The sequence below is a fragment of the Ovis aries genome, chromosome 26, assembly GCF_016772045.2.
Source record: "Ovis aries strain OAR_USU_Benz2616 breed Rambouillet chromosome 26, ARS-UI_Ramb_v3.0, whole genome shotgun sequence".
Classification (NCBI taxonomy): Eukaryota; Metazoa; Chordata; class Mammalia; order Artiodactyla; family Bovidae; genus Ovis; species Ovis aries.
The window spans coordinates 22,803,752-22,825,976 of NC_056079.1; the positions used below are offsets into that span (position 1 = coordinate 22,803,752).

At 40.3% G+C, this 22,225-nt stretch overlaps 1 protein-coding gene across 5 annotated transcripts in view; it reads left to right on the forward strand.

Annotated features, from left to right (window-relative positions):
- The window catches only part of DLC1 (DLC1 Rho GTPase activating protein), a 519,553-nt gene that overhangs the window by 235,735 nt on the left and 261,593 nt on the right, over positions 1 to 22,225 (forward strand). The window contains exon 5 of one of the 5 annotated variants that reach the window (XM_060406933.1): positions 1,192 to 20,946. The exons of the other annotated variants lie outside the window; for them this stretch is intronic. Coding sequence (XP_060262916.1) covers positions 1,192 to 1,260 — 69 coding nt within the window. The 3' untranslated portion in view covers positions 1,261 to 20,946. Of the gene's footprint in view, positions 1 to 1,191; positions 20,947 to 22,225 lie in introns of those variants that run through there. 5 annotated transcript variants of the gene reach the window in all.

The window sequence follows — 22,225 nt, forward strand, 5'->3', positions numbered from 1 at the left end:
GGAGAAGGGAGAGATGGTTGGATGGCATCATCAACTCCGATGGACATGAGTTTGAGCAAACTCTAGGAGATAATAAAGGACAGGGAAGCCTGGCGTGCTGCTGTCCATGGGTTACAAAGAGTTGAACATGACTGAGTGACTGAACAACAACTTCAGTTAATTATTTGGAAGGCTTCATCTCTCTGGGCCTCAGTTTGTTCATCCTCAGAGTGAGTATGTTAGCACTCACACACCTCCCAACAGCCCACAAAGAACCTTGCCGAAGCTATAGGCTCCATGAGGCCAGGGCCACGTCTATCTTGGTCTCTATCACGTAGACCATATTTGGAACAGTGCCAGTAGCATAGCAGATGCTCAGTGAATATACGTTAAATGAATTAAATTCATCATCACTGGAATCCATGAAGCAGCAAAAAGCAGAGCTCTCCTGGCTATGGCAAAAGGGCATCTCCCACTCCAGCTGCCCTCTGCACCCTGGAGTCCTGGGGTGGGGTGGGGGATCACGAGGACTTCAGGGAATCTCGTGTGAACACCGTTGGGCTGGACATAGAACTTCTGCGCTACAAATTGTAACTCTGTGGTCCTCACGCAGCACACGCTGAAGTATAGAAATAATCTGGTCTGCCCCACATTCACCTGACCGGGGGATCACTTTTCCCACTTCAACCTCTACTTCAAAGACTTGGTCTTTAAACCTTCTTGCTGGTACCGTTCCCCCCACCCCTCCCATCCCAGAAGATGAAAGGATTTTTCCAGACAGGCCTGCTGTGAGTGACTTCATGGAAATGAATATCTTGTGTCCCTAATGTGCCTCTCACACGAGGAACTCCTTGTATTTATTTATTTTTAAGAATAGGGCTGGGAGGTTGACGTTTCCATTAGCAGTTGAGTGATATTTTTTAAAATAAAAACCCTCCTCCTCAGTGAGACATGCCTCACATTCCCGTCTCCCCACTTCAGGCGGTTATGCCCTACTAAGCATGCAGTGGAAATGACACATGTCTGGAAACCCAGCAGCAGCACCGTCTCAAGGCTGCTTGCTCCGAGGTACACAATGAAGGTGTTGTAGGAGGTTAATTGAGGAAGGCAGACGCCCAGATTCTCAAAATTGACATCTGTGGCACCTTCTGCATTTGAATCCCATGTACTCCAAGGTGCCTTGTGTTTGAGGGCTGATCACATCTATTGCAGGATGAAGGCACAGAATCATTTACCTTCCAGAAGATCCGGGAAATACCGTGGTGTCTTCAGGTGAACTGAGACCAGTAAGTCCTCCTACAAGGGAGGATGCTGCTGCTGCTGCTGCTAAATTGCTTCAGTCGTGTCTGACTCTGTGCGACCCCGTAGACGGCAGCCCATCAAGCTCCCCCGTCCCTGGGATTCTGCAGGCAAGAACACTGGAGTGGGCTGCCATTTCCTTCTCCAGTGCATGAAAGTGAAAAGTGAAAGTGAAGTTGCTCAGTCGTGTCCAACTCTCAGCGACCCCATGGACTGCAGCTCACCAGGCTCCTCCGTCCATGGGATTTTTCCAGGCAAGAGTACTGGAGTGGGGTGCCATTGCCTTCTCCGACAAGGGAGGATACACACCACAAAAGGATCAGCTCCTTCTACATCACCTTAGCACAAGCCACATGGTCACTTGACTGATTAGATTCCATAGCCCAGTGTGCGACTCATTGCAAAGACCAGGAGTAATCAGTTTAACTCAAAGTAATTTTTCCCTGTTTGTGTCAACAAATGTATTCCTACAGGGTACTCTCTTGACATACATGAAAGCTAGTAATAGGATAGAGATTGTGAAATGGAAATTAAAAATGGAGTTAGATGGCTAAGGATTATACTAATGGAATGTAGATTGGATTAAATGTAAATTACTTATCAGAACAGGAGGACATTTGTCCCAGATGAAGAAACTGTTGAAAGTCTCTGGGCACTGATTTATCATCCAATCTCAAACATACCAAACTTAATCCTTGGCAGAATATGAGGTTACTTAAATATGAAGGGAAAACTTTTCAGTTAGCTTTTAACAAACTCAAAAAGAGATTTGTAGGCAACAATTAGCTCTTATTGTTCTGATGGTTTACAGGTAATTGAATTAGAAATATGAGACAATTTTTCTTAAGATAAACATGCTTTTATTTAATTAGGGGGAAGATGTTTAGTTTTGATTGATCTTTGGAAGATTGGAAAGAAGTCTTTAGCATGTGATAAATTTAAAAATCACCTAACTCGATTCCAAGAAGGAAATCTCCTTGAGTTTAGAGATTGCTTTGTTCCAGTACTTAAGGTCACCAACACGAGGAGGACTAGGAGTGGCATTACCAGAGACCTGGACACTTGAAAACAATGCTTGTGAGGAGGGAAGCAAGCTGCCGGGAGCACATCTGAAAATAAAGCTGACAGGCTGACATTCTGTGCAAAGTTCAGAGTGTCACCTGAGAATCTCAGCCAGAAACCACTTTACTAGTACTCTCTGGCTCCCCGTGAGCTCTTGGCTTTTCTCTTAAGCTGGAGGCTAGCCCTGTATTATCCGAGATCTGAAAGGAGAGATCTCGGAGGGAAAACCAGAGGATATAAAAACAAATATGTGAGCAAAACGCACACTTGCACATGCACACACGCACACGCACACACACGTGCAAGTCCCTCCCTGCTAACACGCATGCAACATAATAAAGAAACGACTGTAGGCATTTCTTCCCAGTTTCTGAGAACTTAGAGAACAGAGAGTTAAGAGAGTATGTACCTTTGTACCTGGTTTCCTTTAGCCAAGTCAAGCAAATGCCACACAAGCATACAGCTTTGCTCTTGATTGTTCAAGTTGCTGTTTTGGTGCCAAATATAAAGAGATCCAAACAAAATCCAATTTTGCAATCACTAAACACCAGAAATATTTGAGCTTGCTTGGCAAGGTTAGAGTTTGTTGATCCTGCAATGCCATTGGAAAGTAAAGTTGTAAGATTCTTTTGCATGGTAGCAGGTCGGTTGGTTTGTTTTCATTTTTGCACAGGAAAATGACCGCTTACGTTCTACATCAGAGTAACGCAATTTACAGTCATTTTTTCTTTGTCTCCCGTACCTTTTGTGAAATAGAAAGAGCAATAACCTGGAATATAAGCTAGTTCAACTTCTGTTTCCGTCACCAGTTTCACAACCCAGAACTAATGTCTTATCTGAGCGTCAGTGCTGTTAATCCGTGAAATTAGGATAATGGTACGTAGTTCTCCTGGTCACCATGACGTATAACAGAAAGAGTAAATGTAAATGCTTGGCATTCATTTATTCAATAACATCTGTTAAATGTGCGTACTGTGAGGCTACAGTGGAGAACCAGATAGAAAGCCAGGACTCTGCCCTTAGGAAACACATATTCAAGCGGGAGACAGATAACAAACCACAAAGAAATCCAAAGTCAGATACTTACAGGTTAACTCCACAGGCTCTCATTCATAGATCTTAACAGGATTAGGAATTTGCAATGATTTATGAGAGTGTATGAGTCCTGTTTCTACCCCGAAAGTGTAGTCTCCTGGAGACCAACTATTGTATGCCATTACCATGCACAGAGTAGGCAAATATGCATCATTGTGGAGTAAATGAATGACTGCATTGTGATAAGGAAAGTAATAGGAAAAACAGAGATAAGAGGAAGTAAATCTTTTAGTAGGATAATCTAGAAAGGCCTCTCTAGGATGTTGTAATGCCTGAATGATGAGAAGAAGCCATTCGTGGGGATGAAAAGAGTCAGAAGAGGAGAATTCTAGATAGGAAATATGCGCAAAGGCCCTGCAACAGGAAAGTATGTGAAATGCTTAGGGAATGGGAAGGGACCAGCAGAGAGGTTACACAGGGACCCAGACTAGGGTAAATTTTGTGCATTATTCTAAACATAACGTAAGTTCCGTTCCCTCGTCCACACATTCCCTTGTTTATAGTTTTGTTTTAGTAACAAGATTAGCATACATATAACAATCAGGCAATAATACTAGAGGGCAAATTCCCTTGTTGGCTCAGATGGTAAAGAATCTGCCTGCTAATGCAGGAGACCTGGACTCGACCCCTGGGTTGGAAAGATCCCCTGGAGAAGGGCATGGCAACCCACTCCAGTATTCCTGCCTGGAGAATCCCATGGACAGAGGAGCCCGGTGGGCTACAGTCCATAAGGTCACACAGAGTTGGACACGACTGAAACGACTTAGCATAGCCCAGCACAGCATGGGAAACAGATGTCCTTGTTCAGAAATGAAAGCGTTGTGAGCTGAGGCATCTTAGAAAGGTGACACTACATCAGAGTTTACCTCTCACTTCAAGCTCAGCCTTGAAATGATTACACTATCAGGTGCTTGGCTCCCACTTTAGAGAGTGCCCAGAAATCTGCCTGCACCGAGTGTTCTAATTTCACACTCCAGTACTCCCATTCTGGAGAAGGATGTCAAGGAAATTTTTCTAAGCCAGACTATTTACAGTGCCCCAGACATGGATTCTTTCTCCCATTTTATGGGTTAACTTCCAGCAGGTGATTGAAGCTTCGTTGCTCAGCTTTTGCATCCTTTAGTGTCACTGAGTTCACCTTCCCTGCAAATTTTATCTTCAGCTTCTAGACTGACTCCACAGACTAGATGAAGCTAGTTTGTGCTAATTCATCTTAGCTTTAGCTTAAGCCACCACTCAATACTTTACCTCTTCTGGGACAGGAAACTGGCAAGTTCTGCCGATTTTCTCAGATACTTAGTGGTTGGCATCTATTGATTGTGATTCAGTGACTCTAGCTCTGAGTTCAGATTTATTTCTTTGGCTTTAGGATGTTCTCTGTTCATCCCTCTTCTTGCCTCAACCAGTGGAGGTCTATCTTAGCTTGGCTGGATGTTGAACCCATGACCTGGCCCAGTGCTCAGCATCCAGGGCCGTGACTTTCTTGTAGAGGCTCATTGTTCAATGGAATTGATGAGGAGAACTTGGCAGCAATCCCAATGTCAGCTTCTTGACTTCTGCCTTGAACAAGAAGCTTGAGGTTTCTCCTTCCTCGGGGAAACTTGATTTTGGTAGGGGAAGTTTGCCAAAAAAGTTCCTAGATAATTTGTCTGGAATTTTCTTTGAAATATGCAAAATAATAATATGTAATGGAGACTTTTTAAAGGTAGGCTACTTCTTTAAAATGATATCTGAAATGTAAACCAAATGACATTAAAAATATTGTCAAATGCCAGAGAAGGAGAAATATCCTATGATATCTCTTATATGTGGAATTTATAAAGAAATGATACAAATAAACTTACAAAACAGGCAGAAATCCACAGACTTGGAGAATGGACTTATGGTTGCCTGGAGGAGGGATGGGGGAAGGGATAGCTGGAGAGTTGGGGATGGACGTGTACATACTGCTGTATTTGAAATGGTTAACAAGGACCTACTGTATAGCAAATAGAACTCTGCTCAGTGTTGTGTAGTGGCCTGGATGGGAGGGGAGTTTGGGGGAGAAGGAATACATGTATGGCTGAGTCCCTTTGCTGTTTGCCTGAAACTGTCAATCAGCTATATCCCAATACAAAATTAAAAGTTAAAAAAATGATTATAGGTATGTACATATATGTAAGTATAACTGAATCACTTTGCTGTACACCGGAAACTAACACAATATTATAAATCAACTATATTTCAGTAAAAATAAAAATAACAAATAATTTTAAAAATAGAAAGATACTCAACTGTAAAATAAAAAAGAGAAGGAATATAATATTGTATGTGCAGCATAAGCCCCCATGTAAAACAATTAGCATACAAAGAAGGAAACAAACTATTGAAGATGTTTATATCTGGACAGTGAGATTATGGAATTTTTAAATTACTATTTTCTTCAGTTTTCTGCATTTCATGATTTTTAAAGACATGGATTGCTAGTATAATCACAAAAATTACAGTATTTTTAAAAGAAAAGGAAACATATTTTGCCGCCTAAGCACACAGATAAATGTCATTCTACTAATATTGTGTGGTTCTCAACCTGGGGCATATTAGAAGCAACTGAGGGAAAATAAATAAAAATAAACAAAGAGGGCTGGAAAAATCTTTTGGAGGTGATGTCTGTGTGTGTGACCTTGATGGTGGTGATGGTTTCAGGGTTATGTTCAGTTCAGTTCAGTTCAGTCTCTCAGTTGTGTCTGACTCTTTGCGACCCCATGAACCACAGCACACCAGGCCTCCCTGTCCATCACCAACTCACGGAGTCCACCCAAGCTCATCTCTATTGAATCTGTGATGCCATCCAACCATCTCATCCTCTGTCGTCTCCTTCTCCTCCTGCCCTCAATCTTTCTGAGCATCAGGGTCTTTTCCAATGAGTCCACTCTTTGCATCAGGTGGCCAAAGTATTGGAGTTTCAGCTTCAGCATCAGTCCTTCCAGTGAACACCCAGGACTGATCTCCTTCAGAATGGACTGGTTGGACCTCCTTGCAGTCCAAGGGACTCTCAAGAGTCTTCTCCAACACCACAGTTCAAAAGCATCAATTCTTTGGCACTCAGCTTTCTTTATAGTCCAACTCTCACATCCATACATGACCACTGGAAAAACCATAGCCTTGACTAGACGGACCTTTGTTGACAAAGTAATGTCTCTGCTTTTGAATATGCTGTCTAGGTTGGTCATAACTTTCCTTCCAAGGAGTAAGCGTCTTTTCATTTCATGGCTGCAATCACCATCTGCAGTGATTTTGGAGCCCCCCAAAATAAAGTCTGACACTGTTTCCACTCTTTCCCCATCTATTTGCCATGAAGCGATGTGACCAGATGCCATGATCTTAGTTTTCTGAATGTTGAGCTTTAAGCCAACTTTTTCACTCTCTTCTTTGACTTTCATCAAGAGGCTCTTTAATTCTTCTTCACTTTCTGCCGAAAGGGTGGTGTTATCTGCATATTTGAGGTTATTGATATTTTTCCCAACAATCTTGATTCCAGCTTGTGCTTCTTCCAGTCCAGTGTTTCTCATGGTTGTATACTTATTGCCAGAGTCATCAGTTGTATACCTTTACTATGTACAGCTCTGTGTGTGTCAATCATATTTCAATAAAGTGAGATTAAAATAAAAATAAACTGAAAAATGTCTAACACTTCCAATTCCCAAACTGAATGGTGTACAAATTATATCAGGAACAGAAATGCAGGTGTCAGTATTTTTTAAGTTTCCAGGTGATTTCAAAGTGCAGCCAGGGTTTAAAACTACTCTTAGGCTAATTAGATAGTTTAGATCAGTGGTTTGCAACCTTGACTGTAATTAGAATCTCCAGGGGAGCTTTTATAATTCCAGTGTATGTACGGTCCCTAACCCCAGGTTCTGATTTAATTGGTTTGTCGTGAGGCCCTGGCACTTCTATGTTTTCATTTTCCTGGGTGATTCTGATGTATAGAAGGAGTTTCACACTTTTACCACCCTAGGTAAACTAACATTCATTGAGTGTTCATGCTGGGCTAGGCCCTGTGCTGAGTTTTATGTGCGTTTAAATCTCAAAATAATCCAACGAGGTGGGCTTTATTATCTTCATTTTACAGAAGAGAAAACTAGAACTCAGAGATATGCGATAAGTTGCTCAAGGCAGCCCATCTCATTTACTTCTGGGTGGACGCTTTCTAAGTACCCTGATGAGGAACCTGGCTTACCCACTTTTAAATGGTGATGCTGTAGCTCTTCATATGTTTTCTAACTAGCAACTGTCCCATTCTTATCAAATCCATCAAGTGTAAATGCATCTGCAGTTTGCTAGGCATTTCTGATAATTCTTTCTACGATGACCTAAAATAACATTAATGTCATGTACATTTTGATACCTCATCGTAATGCTTTAAAACTTAAACTTCTTACTTGTTGAAAGTTATAACAATGTCTCATTGCTTAAACTTTATGTCACTGTCTGTCATCTCTCCTGAAATCCTGGTATTGTTGATATTTTATTTTATTTTGTATCATTTTTTATAATAAATAGTTAAGAATATTTTGAGAATTCCTCAAAGAATTTTACAAAATTCCTTAGACGATTGATAATTCTCTTTGATGTCACAAAACCGGTTTTTGGATTACCTTTGTGCACTGATTTCAACATCATTGGATTTGCTGAGATTTCCTTTCTGATGTTGTGTTTAGAATGAGTTGTGTTTTGCTGAACCGGCTGAAAGTAAACTTCTTCTCTTCCAATAGTAGCAGGTCCCCCTGACCTCAAGCGGACCTGCAGGTGCTCATGGCCAGCAAAACTGGGCCCTTTTCGTTTACAATCTGAGGCCCAGGTCTTTGAAGTAAAACTCATTTACCCAGATTTGTATAGCATTACCTGAGCGTAACATTACCCAATGAAGTCAAATTGACGGGTTAAGGATACAAAGTAAGCCATTTCAATTGCCAGGAATTCCGGATCAGCTTATTGGGGGGGCAGGTTTTGTGAGACAGAAGAGAATCAGAGGACAAACACTGTTTAAAGAGTTGATTTCTAACTGCTTTGCTTTTGCATAATCAAATAGACATCGCCTTTCACATAATTTTGCAAACAAATATCTTCCACAAGCTTGCAGTGTAACATAGTCTTCTTTTGAGTAACTTTGTCAGGGAGTATATGCAAAAAGGGAAAAGAAAAGAAATTTAAAAGAACTGGCCATCTTGGGTGCTTGGGTTCAGATCAAAGGTTCTGCTCACCACCTCATTTTTATTTCTCTTTTCTGTTAGCATGCTTATCTGCCTCCTTCCTTAGCAGGAATTTTATGTTGTACTTCCAAGGATATTGTAACCCTGTGTTTTGTGATTTTGGGGAAAGAGAAAGTCTAATGGATAAGATGGGAAACTATTTTAATGTTTATTTCTTTAAAAAAGTCTTACTACATTTCTTTCACTTATCATAGGCCAGAAGAAAATATAGGAGGTAAATTAATAATGGTCTATGCTGCTAGTCAAACACATAAAAAGGAATATTTACCAAAGTAATCAAGCACTTTGGGAATAAATACAAATCAAAGGCCATTCCCCTTTCTTCAACTTTCAGATTGGAGAAGAGACTTGTACTGATAACATCAATTTCAGTTAATTAGTAAGTCAGAGTCTTCTGACTTACAGCTTTTAGTTTCAGAAAAACTTAAGGTGGATAGGAGCATGTTCGCTGTAAAGCAGAATACTATAGCATGGTTACTTTTAAAGATTTAGCTGGGAATTTTTTTTAAAGTTCTTATCTCTTTTAAGATAATACCTAGTTTATGAGAATATATAGACAGGTATTTTTATAAAATGTGTACCCTAAAATTCCTCAATTAAAAGTGGAATTTTAATTATCAAGTATCCCACCTCTAATTTCTTCTGGACATTTTTACATCTTCAGGGTATGGCAAAATTTTTAATATCTTATTAATTCTAGATATTCATACAGCATTAAAAATAACAATAAAAATTTTTGTATCCATCTCAATCTTTGTATGTATGCAACAAATCTGTTGCAAAATATCTCTACTATTATAATTGTCAGGACAAAACAATTTGAAGAGGAAAAGAATTGGAATTTGAATCATGAAAAGAGAAGCAACCTGTCTTCTTCTAACTTTATTCAGAATTTCACAATCCTTGCTAAACCTTAAGGGAAGGGCCAAATGCAATAAAACAGTAGAAACCCAGTAAGAATGTGCCAGAGTTCAGAGAACAGTTGCCCTAGGCTTAACTTCATGACCTTTAATCTATTTGGGGCATCAGTGATTTTTCTATACGGCATCTTACAACGTGACCACGTTCAGTTCCTGCACAATTCTTCCAGCCCTTCTGCAAGCCAGACATAACACGAACATTCAAATGTGACTTTCAGACTCAATTCTTAGGGTGGCTTTGCCCCCTGAGAAATATAAGAGTTTTCATGGTTGTGATGTATTTTAACCATCTAGAACATCAGAGTGAATTCAGATATCATGTTTAACTCAGGGAGGATTTTTCTGAGGCTTCTCTGACTTATGCTTTGCCCTAGAAGGGTTTTGCCATAGGAGACCTTCTAGAACTCTAAAAGGAGCATCTCTCTTCACGCTTCACTCTTCAGAGAGTAAAGTGAGTAAGGGCAACACTGATCAGAAAATTCAGAGACCCAGATTTCACTTATTGACATATCACTTGTGAGCCACGTGACCTTCAGAAATCAAGTTTGAGAATCATTTATTAAGGTCCTATACTATAGCTTAGGACTTGTGAATATAAATGGAACCCAGCTGCTAGCTTTAGTAACCTCATAATTTAATGAAAAATGTAAATTAATACAAATTACTTTTATATAATTCAAGAAGTGATATACAAGCATTTGGAAACATTCTATAGAGACAGAGAGAAATGAATAATCATTTCTGTTTGGGCAGAATAGTCTTGGAGAGATTTCAGTCAGGACTTGAAAAGTAATTGCCAAATAATCTAGTATGGTGAAAATATACAGTGCAGGAGAAGGAAGAACAATTCAAAAAGATCTTCACGACCCAGATAATCACGATGGTGTGACCACTCACCTAGAGCCAGACATCCTGGAATGTGAAGTCAAGTGGGCCTTAGAAAGCATCACTACGAACAAAGCTAGTGGAGGTGATGGCATTCCAGTTGAGCTGTTTCAAATCCTGAAAGATGATGCTGTGAAAGTGCTGCACTCAATATGCCAGCACATTTGGAAAACTCAGCAGTGGCCACAGGACTGGAAAAGGTCAGTTTTCATTCCAATCCCAAAGAAAGGCAATGCCAAAGAATGCTCAAACTATTGCACAATTGCACTCATCTCACACGCTAGTAAAGTAATGCTCAAAATTCTCCAAGACAGGCTTCAGCAATACGTGAACCGTGAACTTCCTGATGTCAAGCTGGTTTTAGAAAAGGCAGAGGAACCAGAGATCAAATTGCCAACATCCGCTGGATCATGGAAAAGCAAGAGTTCCAGAAAAACATCTATTTCTGCTTTCTTGACTATGCCAAAGCCTTTGACTGTGTGGATCACAACAAACTGTGGAAAATTCTGAAAGAGATGGGAATACCAGACCACCTGACCTGCCTCTTGAGAAACCTGTATGTAGGTCAGGAAGCAACAGTTAGAACTGGACATGGAAAAACAGACTGGTTCCATATAGGAAAAGGAGTACGTCAAGGCTGTATATTGTCACCCTGCTTATTTAACTTCTATGCAGAGTACATCATGAGAAACGCTGGGCTGGAAGAAGCACAAGCTGGAATCAAGACTACCAGGAGAAATATCAATAACCTCAGATATGCAGATGACACCACCCTTATGGCAGAAAATGGAGAGGATCTAAAAAGCCTCTTGATGAAAGTGAAGTGGAGAGTGAAAAAGTTGGCTTAAAGCTCAACATTCAGAAAACTAAGATCCTGGCATCTGGTCCTATCACTTCATGGGAAATAGATGGGGAAACAGTGGAGACAGTGTCAGACTTTATTTTTTGAGGCTCCTGAATCACTGCCGATGGTGATTGCAGCCATGAAATTAAAAGACGCTTACTCCTTGGAAGAAAAGTTATGACCCATCTAGATAGCATATTCAAAAGCAGAGACATTACTTTGCCGACTAAGGTCCATCTAGTCAAGACTGTGGTTTTTCCAGTGGTCATGTATGGATGTGAGAGTTGGACTGTGAAGAAGGCTGAGTGCCGAAGAATTGATGCTTTTGAACTGTGGTGTTGGAGAAGACTCTTGAGAGTCCCTTGGACTGCAAGGAGATCCATCTAGTCCATTCTGAAGGAGATCAGCCCTGGGATGTCTTTGGAAGGAATGATGCTAAAGCTGAAACTCCAGTACTTTGGCCACCTCATGTGAAGAGTTGACTCATTGGAAAAGACTGTAATGCTGGGAGGGATTGGGGTCAGGAGGAGAAGGGGACAACAGAGGATGAGATGGCTGGATGGTATCACTGACTCAATGGACGTGAGTCTGAGTGAACTCCAGGAGTTGGTGATGGACAGGGAGGCCTGGCGTGCTGCAATTCATTGGGTCACAAAGACTCAGACACCACTGAGTAACTGAACTGAACTGAACTGAACTGAAAGGGAAACAAACTGTGAAAAACTTTGACTAATTTGCTAGGCATATGGGCAGCTCTAACTCTTTGACCTAAATTTCCTCATCTTTAAATAAAGGAATTGGACTGAGTGATTTCTGAGTTCATGACCAGGTCTGAAAGTCTAAGTAAGATGGCATTATAAAGTTCAAGAGGAAATGCCTTGTGTGATATATGGTCAGATTATATAAATTACTGTAAAGATAATCCCAAGTCAGTAACTATCACTCTGAACTCCAGAAAAATGAACTCCCTTGCATCATCATAACAGCACTTAATTGAAAAAAAATTTAATGAATTAATATTACTTTGTGTAATATAGACCAAAATTTTTTTCCCATAGCTTCAAGTTGTATTAATTAAAATATTATTCTAGAATGATAAAGCTACAAACTGCATTGGGTACCCCAAAATTCATATCTTGAAGCCCTAACTCTCAATGTGGCTGTATTTAGATATTGAAGTAATTAATGTTAAATGAAGTCATAAGGGTGGGGCCCTGATTCAATAAGATTAGTGTCTCTACCAGAGGAGGCTCAAGAGAGCTTGCTCTCCTCATGTACTCAGAGGAAAGCCTTTATGAGGTTTGAAGTAAGGCAGTCATCTGTAAGCCAGGAAGAGAGTCCGCCATCAGAAATCAAATCTGCTGGTCCTTGATCTTTAACTACTAGCTTTCAGAACAGTGAGAAGTAAATTTCTGTTCTTTACTTAACATCCAGGCTATGGTATTTTGTTACACAGTCCTCACTGACTAATACAGATAATCAATAAATGGTCACACAGAGTCGGACATGACTGAAGTGACTTAGCAGCAGCAGCAGCTGTAGGATAGATTTTTTTTTTTAACTTTCAGTTCAGATATCAAAATGTTTTTAAAATGTGATTACAATATTTAGAATATTTGAATTATTAATTATTTAAAGTAATGGTTGAGCTCTAGAAAATAATACATTTTATCTGATTGTGCAACAGTGTTATGATCATAAATATAACCTTCCCAGCGATGTCTTATTTTATTTTAAATTAGGACAGTCATTGATTTTTAAACTCATTTTCTGCACACCTGAGCTTTTTCAGTGAGCTAAATATTGTGTGTGTGCTCAGTTGCTCAGTCATATCCAACTCTTTGCAACTCCATGGACTGTAGCCCACCAGGCTCCCCTGTCCATGTGATTTCCCAGGCAAGAATACTAGAGTGGGCTGCCATTTCCTTCCCCAGGGAGTCTTCCCAACTCAGGGATCAAAGCTATATCTCTTCATCTCCTGCACTGGCAGGCAGATTCTTTACCACCGGGCCACCTGGGAAGCCCAAGCTAACTATTAGTGGCATTCAAAACATGCAATGGGCCGATTATACAGAGTGAAGTAAGCCAGAAAGAAAAACACCAATACAGTATACTAACACATATATATGGAATTTAGAAAGATGGCAATGACGACCCTGTATGCAAGACAGCAAAAAAGACACAGATGTGTATAACGGACTTTTGGACTCAGAGGGAGAGGGAGAGGGTGGGATGATTTGGGAGAATGGCATTCTAACATGTATACTATCATGTAAGAATCGAATCGCCAGTCTATGTCTGACGCAGGATACAGCATGCTTGGGGCTGGTGCATGGGGATGACCCAGAGAGATGTTATGGGGAGGGAGGTGGGAGGGGGGCTCATGTTTGGGAACGCATGTAAGAATTAAAGATTTAAAAAAAAAAAAAACATGGAATGGGGCTAATGAACTTGATGCATAAATGAATTTCAAACCAAACATGTTCGATTTTCAGTTTTCTTTTTTCTGCTTTAAGGAAGTTCTGTTTATATTCATACCTGTGTTAAAAGCTCAGGTAATTATTTTTGGCATTCACTCAACATGAATCTTTTCACAACTGCTTGATGCCAGGTACTACATTGGGCTTTGGAAATAGGCAAAGGTGAAGATGATAGACCCATTCCCAGCTCTTGCTAAGCTCATAGTCAAGTCCATATGACAAAGAAATTGGACTTGATGGACAACAAAATATGTTAGAGGCTATGACAGAAGTGCAAGTTGCTGCGGGAGCCTGTGGCAAAAGCATCTAACTAGTTACAAGAACCAGGAAAGTCTACCTAGAAAAAGTTTTATTTAAGCAAAACCTGGAAGGAGGTTGTATATATAAGGTAGCAGTAACTAAGTCAAATGAGAAGGGTGAATCAGTAGGAATTAGCTAAGTGAAGAAGCAGAATATGAGTTTTTAGACAGAATAAACATCATATTGAAGGTCTGAAAAGGAACATCATTGCCAATTACAGAAACAAAGAGAAGTTCACTGTGGCTGAGGGTAGAATCCCAAGAGGTTGAAACATGAAGAAACAGGGGTCCGCGGACAAATCCATTAGCCTGTTTCACTCTTAACCTTCACTAAGTAAATCCAGAACTTTGCCTTGGACTACCGTACCAACGTAGACCATTAGCGCTGGAAGGGCTCTAGAAAAACAAGCTTTTGTTGTTTTAAGTAAACAAGCAGTAAAAGGTTGTGAAACATTTTACAGGTTTTATATATGAGTTCAAACACATTTTTTTCCATCTGACTCAGAAGAAATGCTACATATGTAGTTGAGGAAAAAAATTCTTTAGATGGTCTGAAACCCCTGACCAAAGTGCCTCTGTCCTCTTCCTCTCCCTGGGAGTTCCTCTTCCAAGAACTGGGCAGGGCAAGCCTCCCCTTGGTGTAACGCTTGTAGCCAGTCTAGACTGTCACCTCGAAGAGAAAAGATACCTTGGCCGAGCCACCATTCAGGGCAAAGTGATCTATGTTAACAAACTTAGAAGGCAGAATCATATCACCTGTGCTGTGCGCTCAGTTGCTTCAGTTGCTGTCTGACTCTTTGCGACCCCATAGACTGTAGCCCGCCAGGCTCCTCTGTCTATTGGACTCTCCAGGCAAGAATACTGGAGTGGGTTGCCATGCCCTTCTCCAGGAGATCTTCCTCACCCAGGGACTGAATCTGCATCTCCTATATCTCGTGCGTTACAGGCGAATTCTTTACCTCTGAGCCATTGGGGAAGCCCATAATATCATCTATGATATGCAAATTATATAGTATCTTTGAAAAGGAAAGAAGGTTTAATTTTATAATAAAATGAATTTACTGTGGGGCTTTATTGTTGTTTCACTAAGATATATTTTTTTCCTAAGTAGATGTCTGTGCATTTCAGCTTTTGTTTATCCTCTCTACAGAAGAGTTGATTACTTGGGAGAATTAGAATTACCGAGAATACTTGGTATTACTGATAGGTGTGGGGTAGTGTTGTAAATGTTCTGATCATAAATTTATTTTTTCCGTAATCATCACAATTGGCTAATGATTTCTTTTCCCCCAAAGACAATGTACCATATATGTGAAAGTTAAAATAAATTCTCTCAGTCATGTCTGACTCTTTGCGCCCCCATGGACTATGCAGTCCATGGAATTCTCCAGGCCAGAATACTGGGGTCCATAGCCTTCCCTTCTCCAGGGGACCTTCCCAACCTAGGGACTGAACCCAGGTCTCCTGCATTATGGGCAGATTCTTTACCTGCTGAGCCACCAGGGAAGCCCAAGAATACTGGAGTGGGTAGCCTTTCACTTTTCCAGGGGATCTTTCCATCCCAGGAATAGAACTGGGGTCTCCTGCATTACAGGTGGTTCTTTACCAACTGAGCTATCAGGGAAGCCGTACCATATACACATTAATGACAAAATATTGACTGAACTAACACTATTATTTTATTTATTTAAAGTAAATTCACATAGGAAGCTTCCTGAACAAAAGACTCCCCCTATACTCACTTTTCGGAGAAGACAATGGCAACCCACTCCAGTACTCTTGCCTGGAAAATCCCATGGACGGAGGAGCCTGGTAGGCTGCAGTCCATGGGGTCGCAAAGAGTCGGACAGGACTGAGCAACTTCACTTTCACTTTTCACTTTCATGCATTAGAGAAGGAAATGGCAACCCACTCCAGTGTTCTTGCCTGGAGAATCCAAGGGACGGAGGAGCATGGGTGGGCTGCCGTCTATGGGGTCTCACAGAGTCGGACATGACTGAAGTGACTTAGCAGCATACTCACTTTTGCATCTGATGGCTTTCTAGGAATGCATATGTGAATGTAAGCCTGTGTGCCAGCACATGTGTATTATGTGAGTGCACACACATGCACACACACACTCTTCACAGGTAACAGTGACCTGCCTTTGAATTGAAAAGTGTTTTTAAACAGTTTTCATAACCCAACTACCCCAAGAAGCTAAAACATAAAAATAAATCATTGTTTAACATAGTTCAGTTCAGTTCAGTCGCTCAGTCCTGTCCGACTCTTTGCGACCCAATGAATCACAGCACGCCAGGCCTCCCTGTCCATCACCATCTCCCGGAGTTCACTCAGACTCACGTCCATCGAGTCAGTGATGCCATCCAGCCATCTCATCCTCGGTCGTCCCTTCTCCTCCTGCCCCCAATCCCTCCCAGTATCAATGTCTTTTCCAATGAGTCAGCTCTTCCCATGAGGTGGCCAAAGTATTGGAGTCTCAGCTTCAGCATCATTCCTTCCAAAGAAATCCCAGGGTTGATCTCCTTCAGAATGGACTGGTTGAATCTCCTTGCAGTCCAAGGGACTCTCAAGAGTCTTCTCCAATACCACAGTTCAAAAGCATCAATTCTTCGGCACTCAGCCTTCTTCACAGTCCAACTCTCACATCTATACATGGCCACAGGAAAAACTACAGCCTTGACTAGATGGACCTTAGTCGGCAAAGTAATGTCTCTGCTTTTGAATATACTATCTAGGTTGGTCATAACTTTTCTTCCAAGGAGTAAGCGTCTTTTAATTTCATGGCTGCAGTCACCATCTGCAGTGATTTTGGAGCCCAAAACAATAAAGTCTGACACTGTCTCCACTGTTTCCCCATCTATGTTGAGCTTTAAGCCAACTTTTTCACTCTCCTCTTTCACTTTCATCAAGAGGCTTTTTAGTTCCTCTTCACTTTCTGCCGTAAGGGTGGTGTCATTTGCATATCTGAGGTTATTGATATTTCTCCCGGCAATCTTGATTCCAGCTTGTGTTTCTTCCAGTCCAGCATTTCTCATGAAGTACTCTGCATAGAAGTTAAATAAGCAGGGTGACAATATACAGCCTTGACGTACTCCTTTTCCTATTTGGAACCAGTCTGTTTTTCCATGTCCAGCTCTAACTGTTGCTTCCTGACCTGCATACAGGTTTCTCAAGAGGCAGGTTAGGTGGTCTGGTATTTCCCATCTCTTTCAGAATTTTCCACAGTTTATTGTGATCCACACAGTCAAAGGCTTTGGCATAGTCAAGAAAGCAGAAATAGATGTTTTTCTGGAACTCTCTTGCTTTTTCCATGATCCAGTGGATGTTGGTAATTTGATCTCTGGTTCCTCTGCCTTTCCTAAAACCAGCTTGAACATCAGGGAGTTCATGGTTCATGTATTGCTGCAGCCTGGCTTGGAGAATTTTGAGCATTACTTTACTAGCGTGTGAGATGAGTGCAATTGTGCAGTAGTTTGAGCATTCTTTGGCATTGCCTTTCTTTGGGATTGGAATGAAAACTGACCTTTTCCAGTCCTGTGGCCACTGCTGAGTTTTCCAAATGTGCTGGCATATTGAGTGCAGCACTTTCACAGCATCATCTTTCAGGATTTGAAACAGCTCAACTGGAATTCCATCACCTCCACTAGCTTTGTTCATAGTGATGCTTTCTAAGGCCCACTTGACTTCACATTCCAAGATGTCCGGCTCTAGATTAGTGATCACATCATCATGATAATCTGGGTCATGAAGATCTGTTTTATACAGTTCTTCCGTGTATTCTTGCCACCTCTTCTTAATATCTCCTTCTTCTGTTAGGTCCCTACCGTTTCTGTCCTTTATAGAGCCCATCTTTGCATGAAATGTTCCCTTGGTATCTCTAATTTTCTTGAAGAGTAGTCTAGTCTTTCCCATTCTGTTGTTTTCCTTTATTTCTTTGCATTGATCACTGAAGAAGGCTTTCTTATCTCTTCTTGCTATTCTTTGGAACTCTGCATTCAGATGCTTATATCTTTCCTTTTCTCCTTTGCTTTTCACCTCTCTTCTTCTCACAGCTATTTGTAAGGCCTCCCCAGACAGCTATTTTGCTTTTTTGCATTTCTTTTCCATGGGGATGGTCTTGATCCCTGTCTCCTGTACAATGTCACGATTTTAAATGAAAATTCATAAATATTTTCTCAAGCAGTGTCTCATTGATAGTCTCTTAAAAGTCTGTTGATATTTCAAATGTATGTCTTTTTAAAAATAAGCGTTTTCATCTTACTATCCTGTTGATATAATAAAAGTAAAAAGTCTAGGTGCAAAATGTGTCCCTAAGAAGAGTTATTACTTATCTCTGTATTTCTCTAAATGAATCATGTTTTGAACTGGAGAACAAAGGAGGACTTTTCCAACTATTTAGATTTGATGTAAAAAAAATTACTCGGCTTTAACTATAGCTCTGGACAATTTGTTTAGGCATCAAATTCATCTCTACTATTATATATTTATCACTTCACTTTGAAAAGTGAAAAGGCCCATATGCTAATCCACGCATGAATGAGGATTCTACTTTTTAAATGACAATAATTTGTCTAATATTACAAAGCACTGGTTAATGTTTAGCCAGTGGTAAATATTTATTTGACCCTGTTCTGATCTTGTTATCCCACATCACAACAAACAACATCTCTTAATGGAAATGTTGAAAGTCAAAAGCCAGCATATCTGTTCACAAAATCCTTGAGACCCTACAGATCCTTTCATGTCGAGAACAGAAGTCTACAGATGAGGAAACTGAAGTCAGGGAGGAGGGAGATTTCCCACACTGGGGTTTCCGTGTGTAACTTGAACAGGAATTTAGTAACACAGCAAGACTGGAAGGCAGACAGTCTGGCTCCAGGACCTGCCTTCAGCTGCAGGGTTCCACTGCCTCTTTTCTAGTTCCATTAATGTTTTTCATTTTTTTCATCATAAAGCTGTCTGTGCATAACTTCCTTTTAACTCTTTATAAGCATATGGAGCCTTTCAGCACATAATGGGAAACATACTCTATGTGTAAAATGTGACAAAATTAATTACTAATAAAGATTTATCGATCTCTTAACAGTGTGCAAAACACCTTATAGATGTTTGTGGGAGCATGAGAACTGACAGTAAAATAATGATACTAAAGTTTTTATTTTAATCTTTATACTTTGCTGTGTTTTCTATGAGCAGTGTCTGGCATATGTGGATTAAACATTTGATGAATGAATGGATATATGTTATTATATGCTATGACTATAAATTTAATTTAAAATAAGAAACATCAAAAGAAATCACTAATATAAACTACTAAAACAATTATATTTTGGAATTTCTTTTGAGAAATGTGACATAGACATCAGCACAAGTATTGTTTTTCTAAGCCTGGGGTCAGCAAAGTTTTTCTATAAAGAGTCAGATAGCAAATATTTTAGGCTTTGCAAGCCATTCAGTCTCTGTCACAGCTACTGCATTCTGCTGTTATATTGCAAAAGCAGCCTGGACATAAAGCAGTGTACATGGATGTGTTCCTGTAACACTTTACTTCTGGAAACTAAGGGGCTTCCCTGGTACCTCAGAGGGTAAAGAATCTGCTTGCAATGCAGGAGACTCAGATTAGAGACCCGGGTTTGATCCCTGGGTTAGGAGGATCCCTTGAAGAAGGGAATGGCTACCTACTCCAGTATTCTTCCCTGGAGAATTCCAGAGGAGCCTGGCTAGCTACAGTCCATGGGGTCATAAAGAGTTGAACACAATTTAGCAACTAACACACTCTAGATACTAAAATTTCAATTTCTTGTAATTTTCATGTACCATAATATATTCCCTTTCATTGTTTTTTAGACATCAAAAACTGTAGGTTACAGGCTGTACAAAAACTGGGGAGGATGGATTTGGCTCAAGGGCAGAGCGTCCACCTCCTTCCTTAGTGAGCATGTTGGAAAAGAGAACATTACCATAGTAGTGTTGGGCTTCCCAGGTGGCACTAGTGGCATAGAACCTGCCTGCCAGTGTAGGCGACGTAAGAGACTTGGGCTTGATCTCTGGATCAGGAAGATGCCCAGGAGTAGGAAATGGCAACCCACTCCAGTATTCTTGCCTGGAGAATCCCATGGACAGAGGAGCCTGGTGGGCTATAGTCCATAGGGTCACAGAGTCGGACATTACTGAAGCAGCTTAGCACGCACGCATAGCATGATAGTGTAGCATGTCATCAGTGGTGAATTACCTTGATTTGAGACTGAAGCCCAACTCTCCTAGTCTGTAACATTCATTTCTTAGATTCTTTGTGCTTTAGTTTCTTCATCTGTGAAATGAAGATGATAATAGTACCTTCCTCATTAATTTATTGTAGAGATAAATGAGTTAAAACATACAAAGGATCTAAAATGATCCTTGGCATATAATAAATACTATCATCGTATTTACTAAGTAAATAACCTCATTGTTTAAAAGCATTTGGGACTCCTTTATAAAGATTGCTGAAGCCAATTTACAAAGCATGGAAGTAAACATCATTACATTATCATTACCTTCTCCAGGAAGACTGTCCCTGAACTTGTCCATTTCAAAAATATAAATCTAAATTAACATCTGTATCAGAAATTTACTTCAAAATTCTACTTCATGAAATCTGTCACTAGATTTGACTGTTTCAAAATATAATTGTCTTAAAAAAAAAAAGCTTCACATGAAAGGACTTCCCTGGCAGTCCATTGGTTAAGACTGTGCTTCCCCTGCAGAGGGGCACGAGTTTCTGTGTCTGATCAGGAAAGTTCCACATGCTGCGTAATGCAGGCAAAAAAAAAAAAAAAAAGAAAGAAATTATCATGTAAAGGGCAAATATTTTAAAAGAAGAAGATGCTAATAGACTAAGAACAACATAGTGGTTACCAGTGGGGAATGGGGGGAAGGGAGGCATAAACTGCTGAGTATAACACAGGCTCAAGGATGTGTATTACAAAATGGGCAATATAGCCAATGTTTGGTAATAACTAATCTTCAAAATGGTAAAAATTATAAAGATTTTATTTAAAAACATTTTTTTAAAAGAGAATGAGTAATAAGCTTGAAAAAAATTACCCAAAGGGCCTTCTAGGCAAGGTCTGAGTAGTGAAATCATTAAAATCTGCACACTTCCCAGTTTACTATTGGACGTTCTGATTTAGGTAGAAACCTGATTGTGTTTTTCCTTATAGTTATATTTTACACTTTCACATAAGGAGCTTAAAATCTCAGAGGGGAGATATAATATACACAGATAAAAATGCAACTAACTGTAATAAATGATAAGGGACATACAGGTAATACAGCGGTGGATGTTATGAAGGAAGGCTAAATGAATTCCAGCTAAGGCAGTTACATCTATCATTATGGTAACCTCTGTAGTTGGGCCTTGAAAGAAGGGAAGATTATTTTTAAGAAAAGTTATGAGTGTGGTATGCAGTACTTCTCTGTTAAGACACCTTTCCTGGTAACACATCCAGCCTCTGGCCACAGAGGGGAGCAGGTCATCCAGCCTGGATTGCATAATATCTCCAGAAATTTTCAGACCTGTAGGCAAGACTGCATACTTTAGTTTCTGGTCACAAACTGAAAAATGTCATTCTCTACATGCTTACAGCCGCATCAACTGCCACGTGGAGAAGCTCTTCCCAGAGATTAAAGTAAACAAGCAAAAGATAAGCAAAACGGAAAGATGGATCACTGATATAGTTAGTTCAGATCATCCTAAGGCCACATCTGCTTTCCAGCTCAGGATATCTAAAATGCAGCTTATCTCCTTCTGTTCCTCATAGCTCTTGCCACCATATACCTGGTCCTTTTCTGAAATCAGCTTCCCATTGCCTAGTCTAATCATTCACCTGTAATACTCCACCTTTGTCAGCTCCCCTACCCAGCCAACTTCAAATCCAATTTCCGCTTTGTTTCCTTTAGTGATGTTTAATTTTAATTTGTATCAACAAAAAGCATGCTCACGTTTTAATGGCCAAAATAATATGACTACATAGTGTGAAAGCATTATTCGCTCAGTTGTGTCTGACTCTTTGCAATCCCATGGACTGTAGCCCACGAGCCTCCTCTGTCCATGGGATTCTCCAGG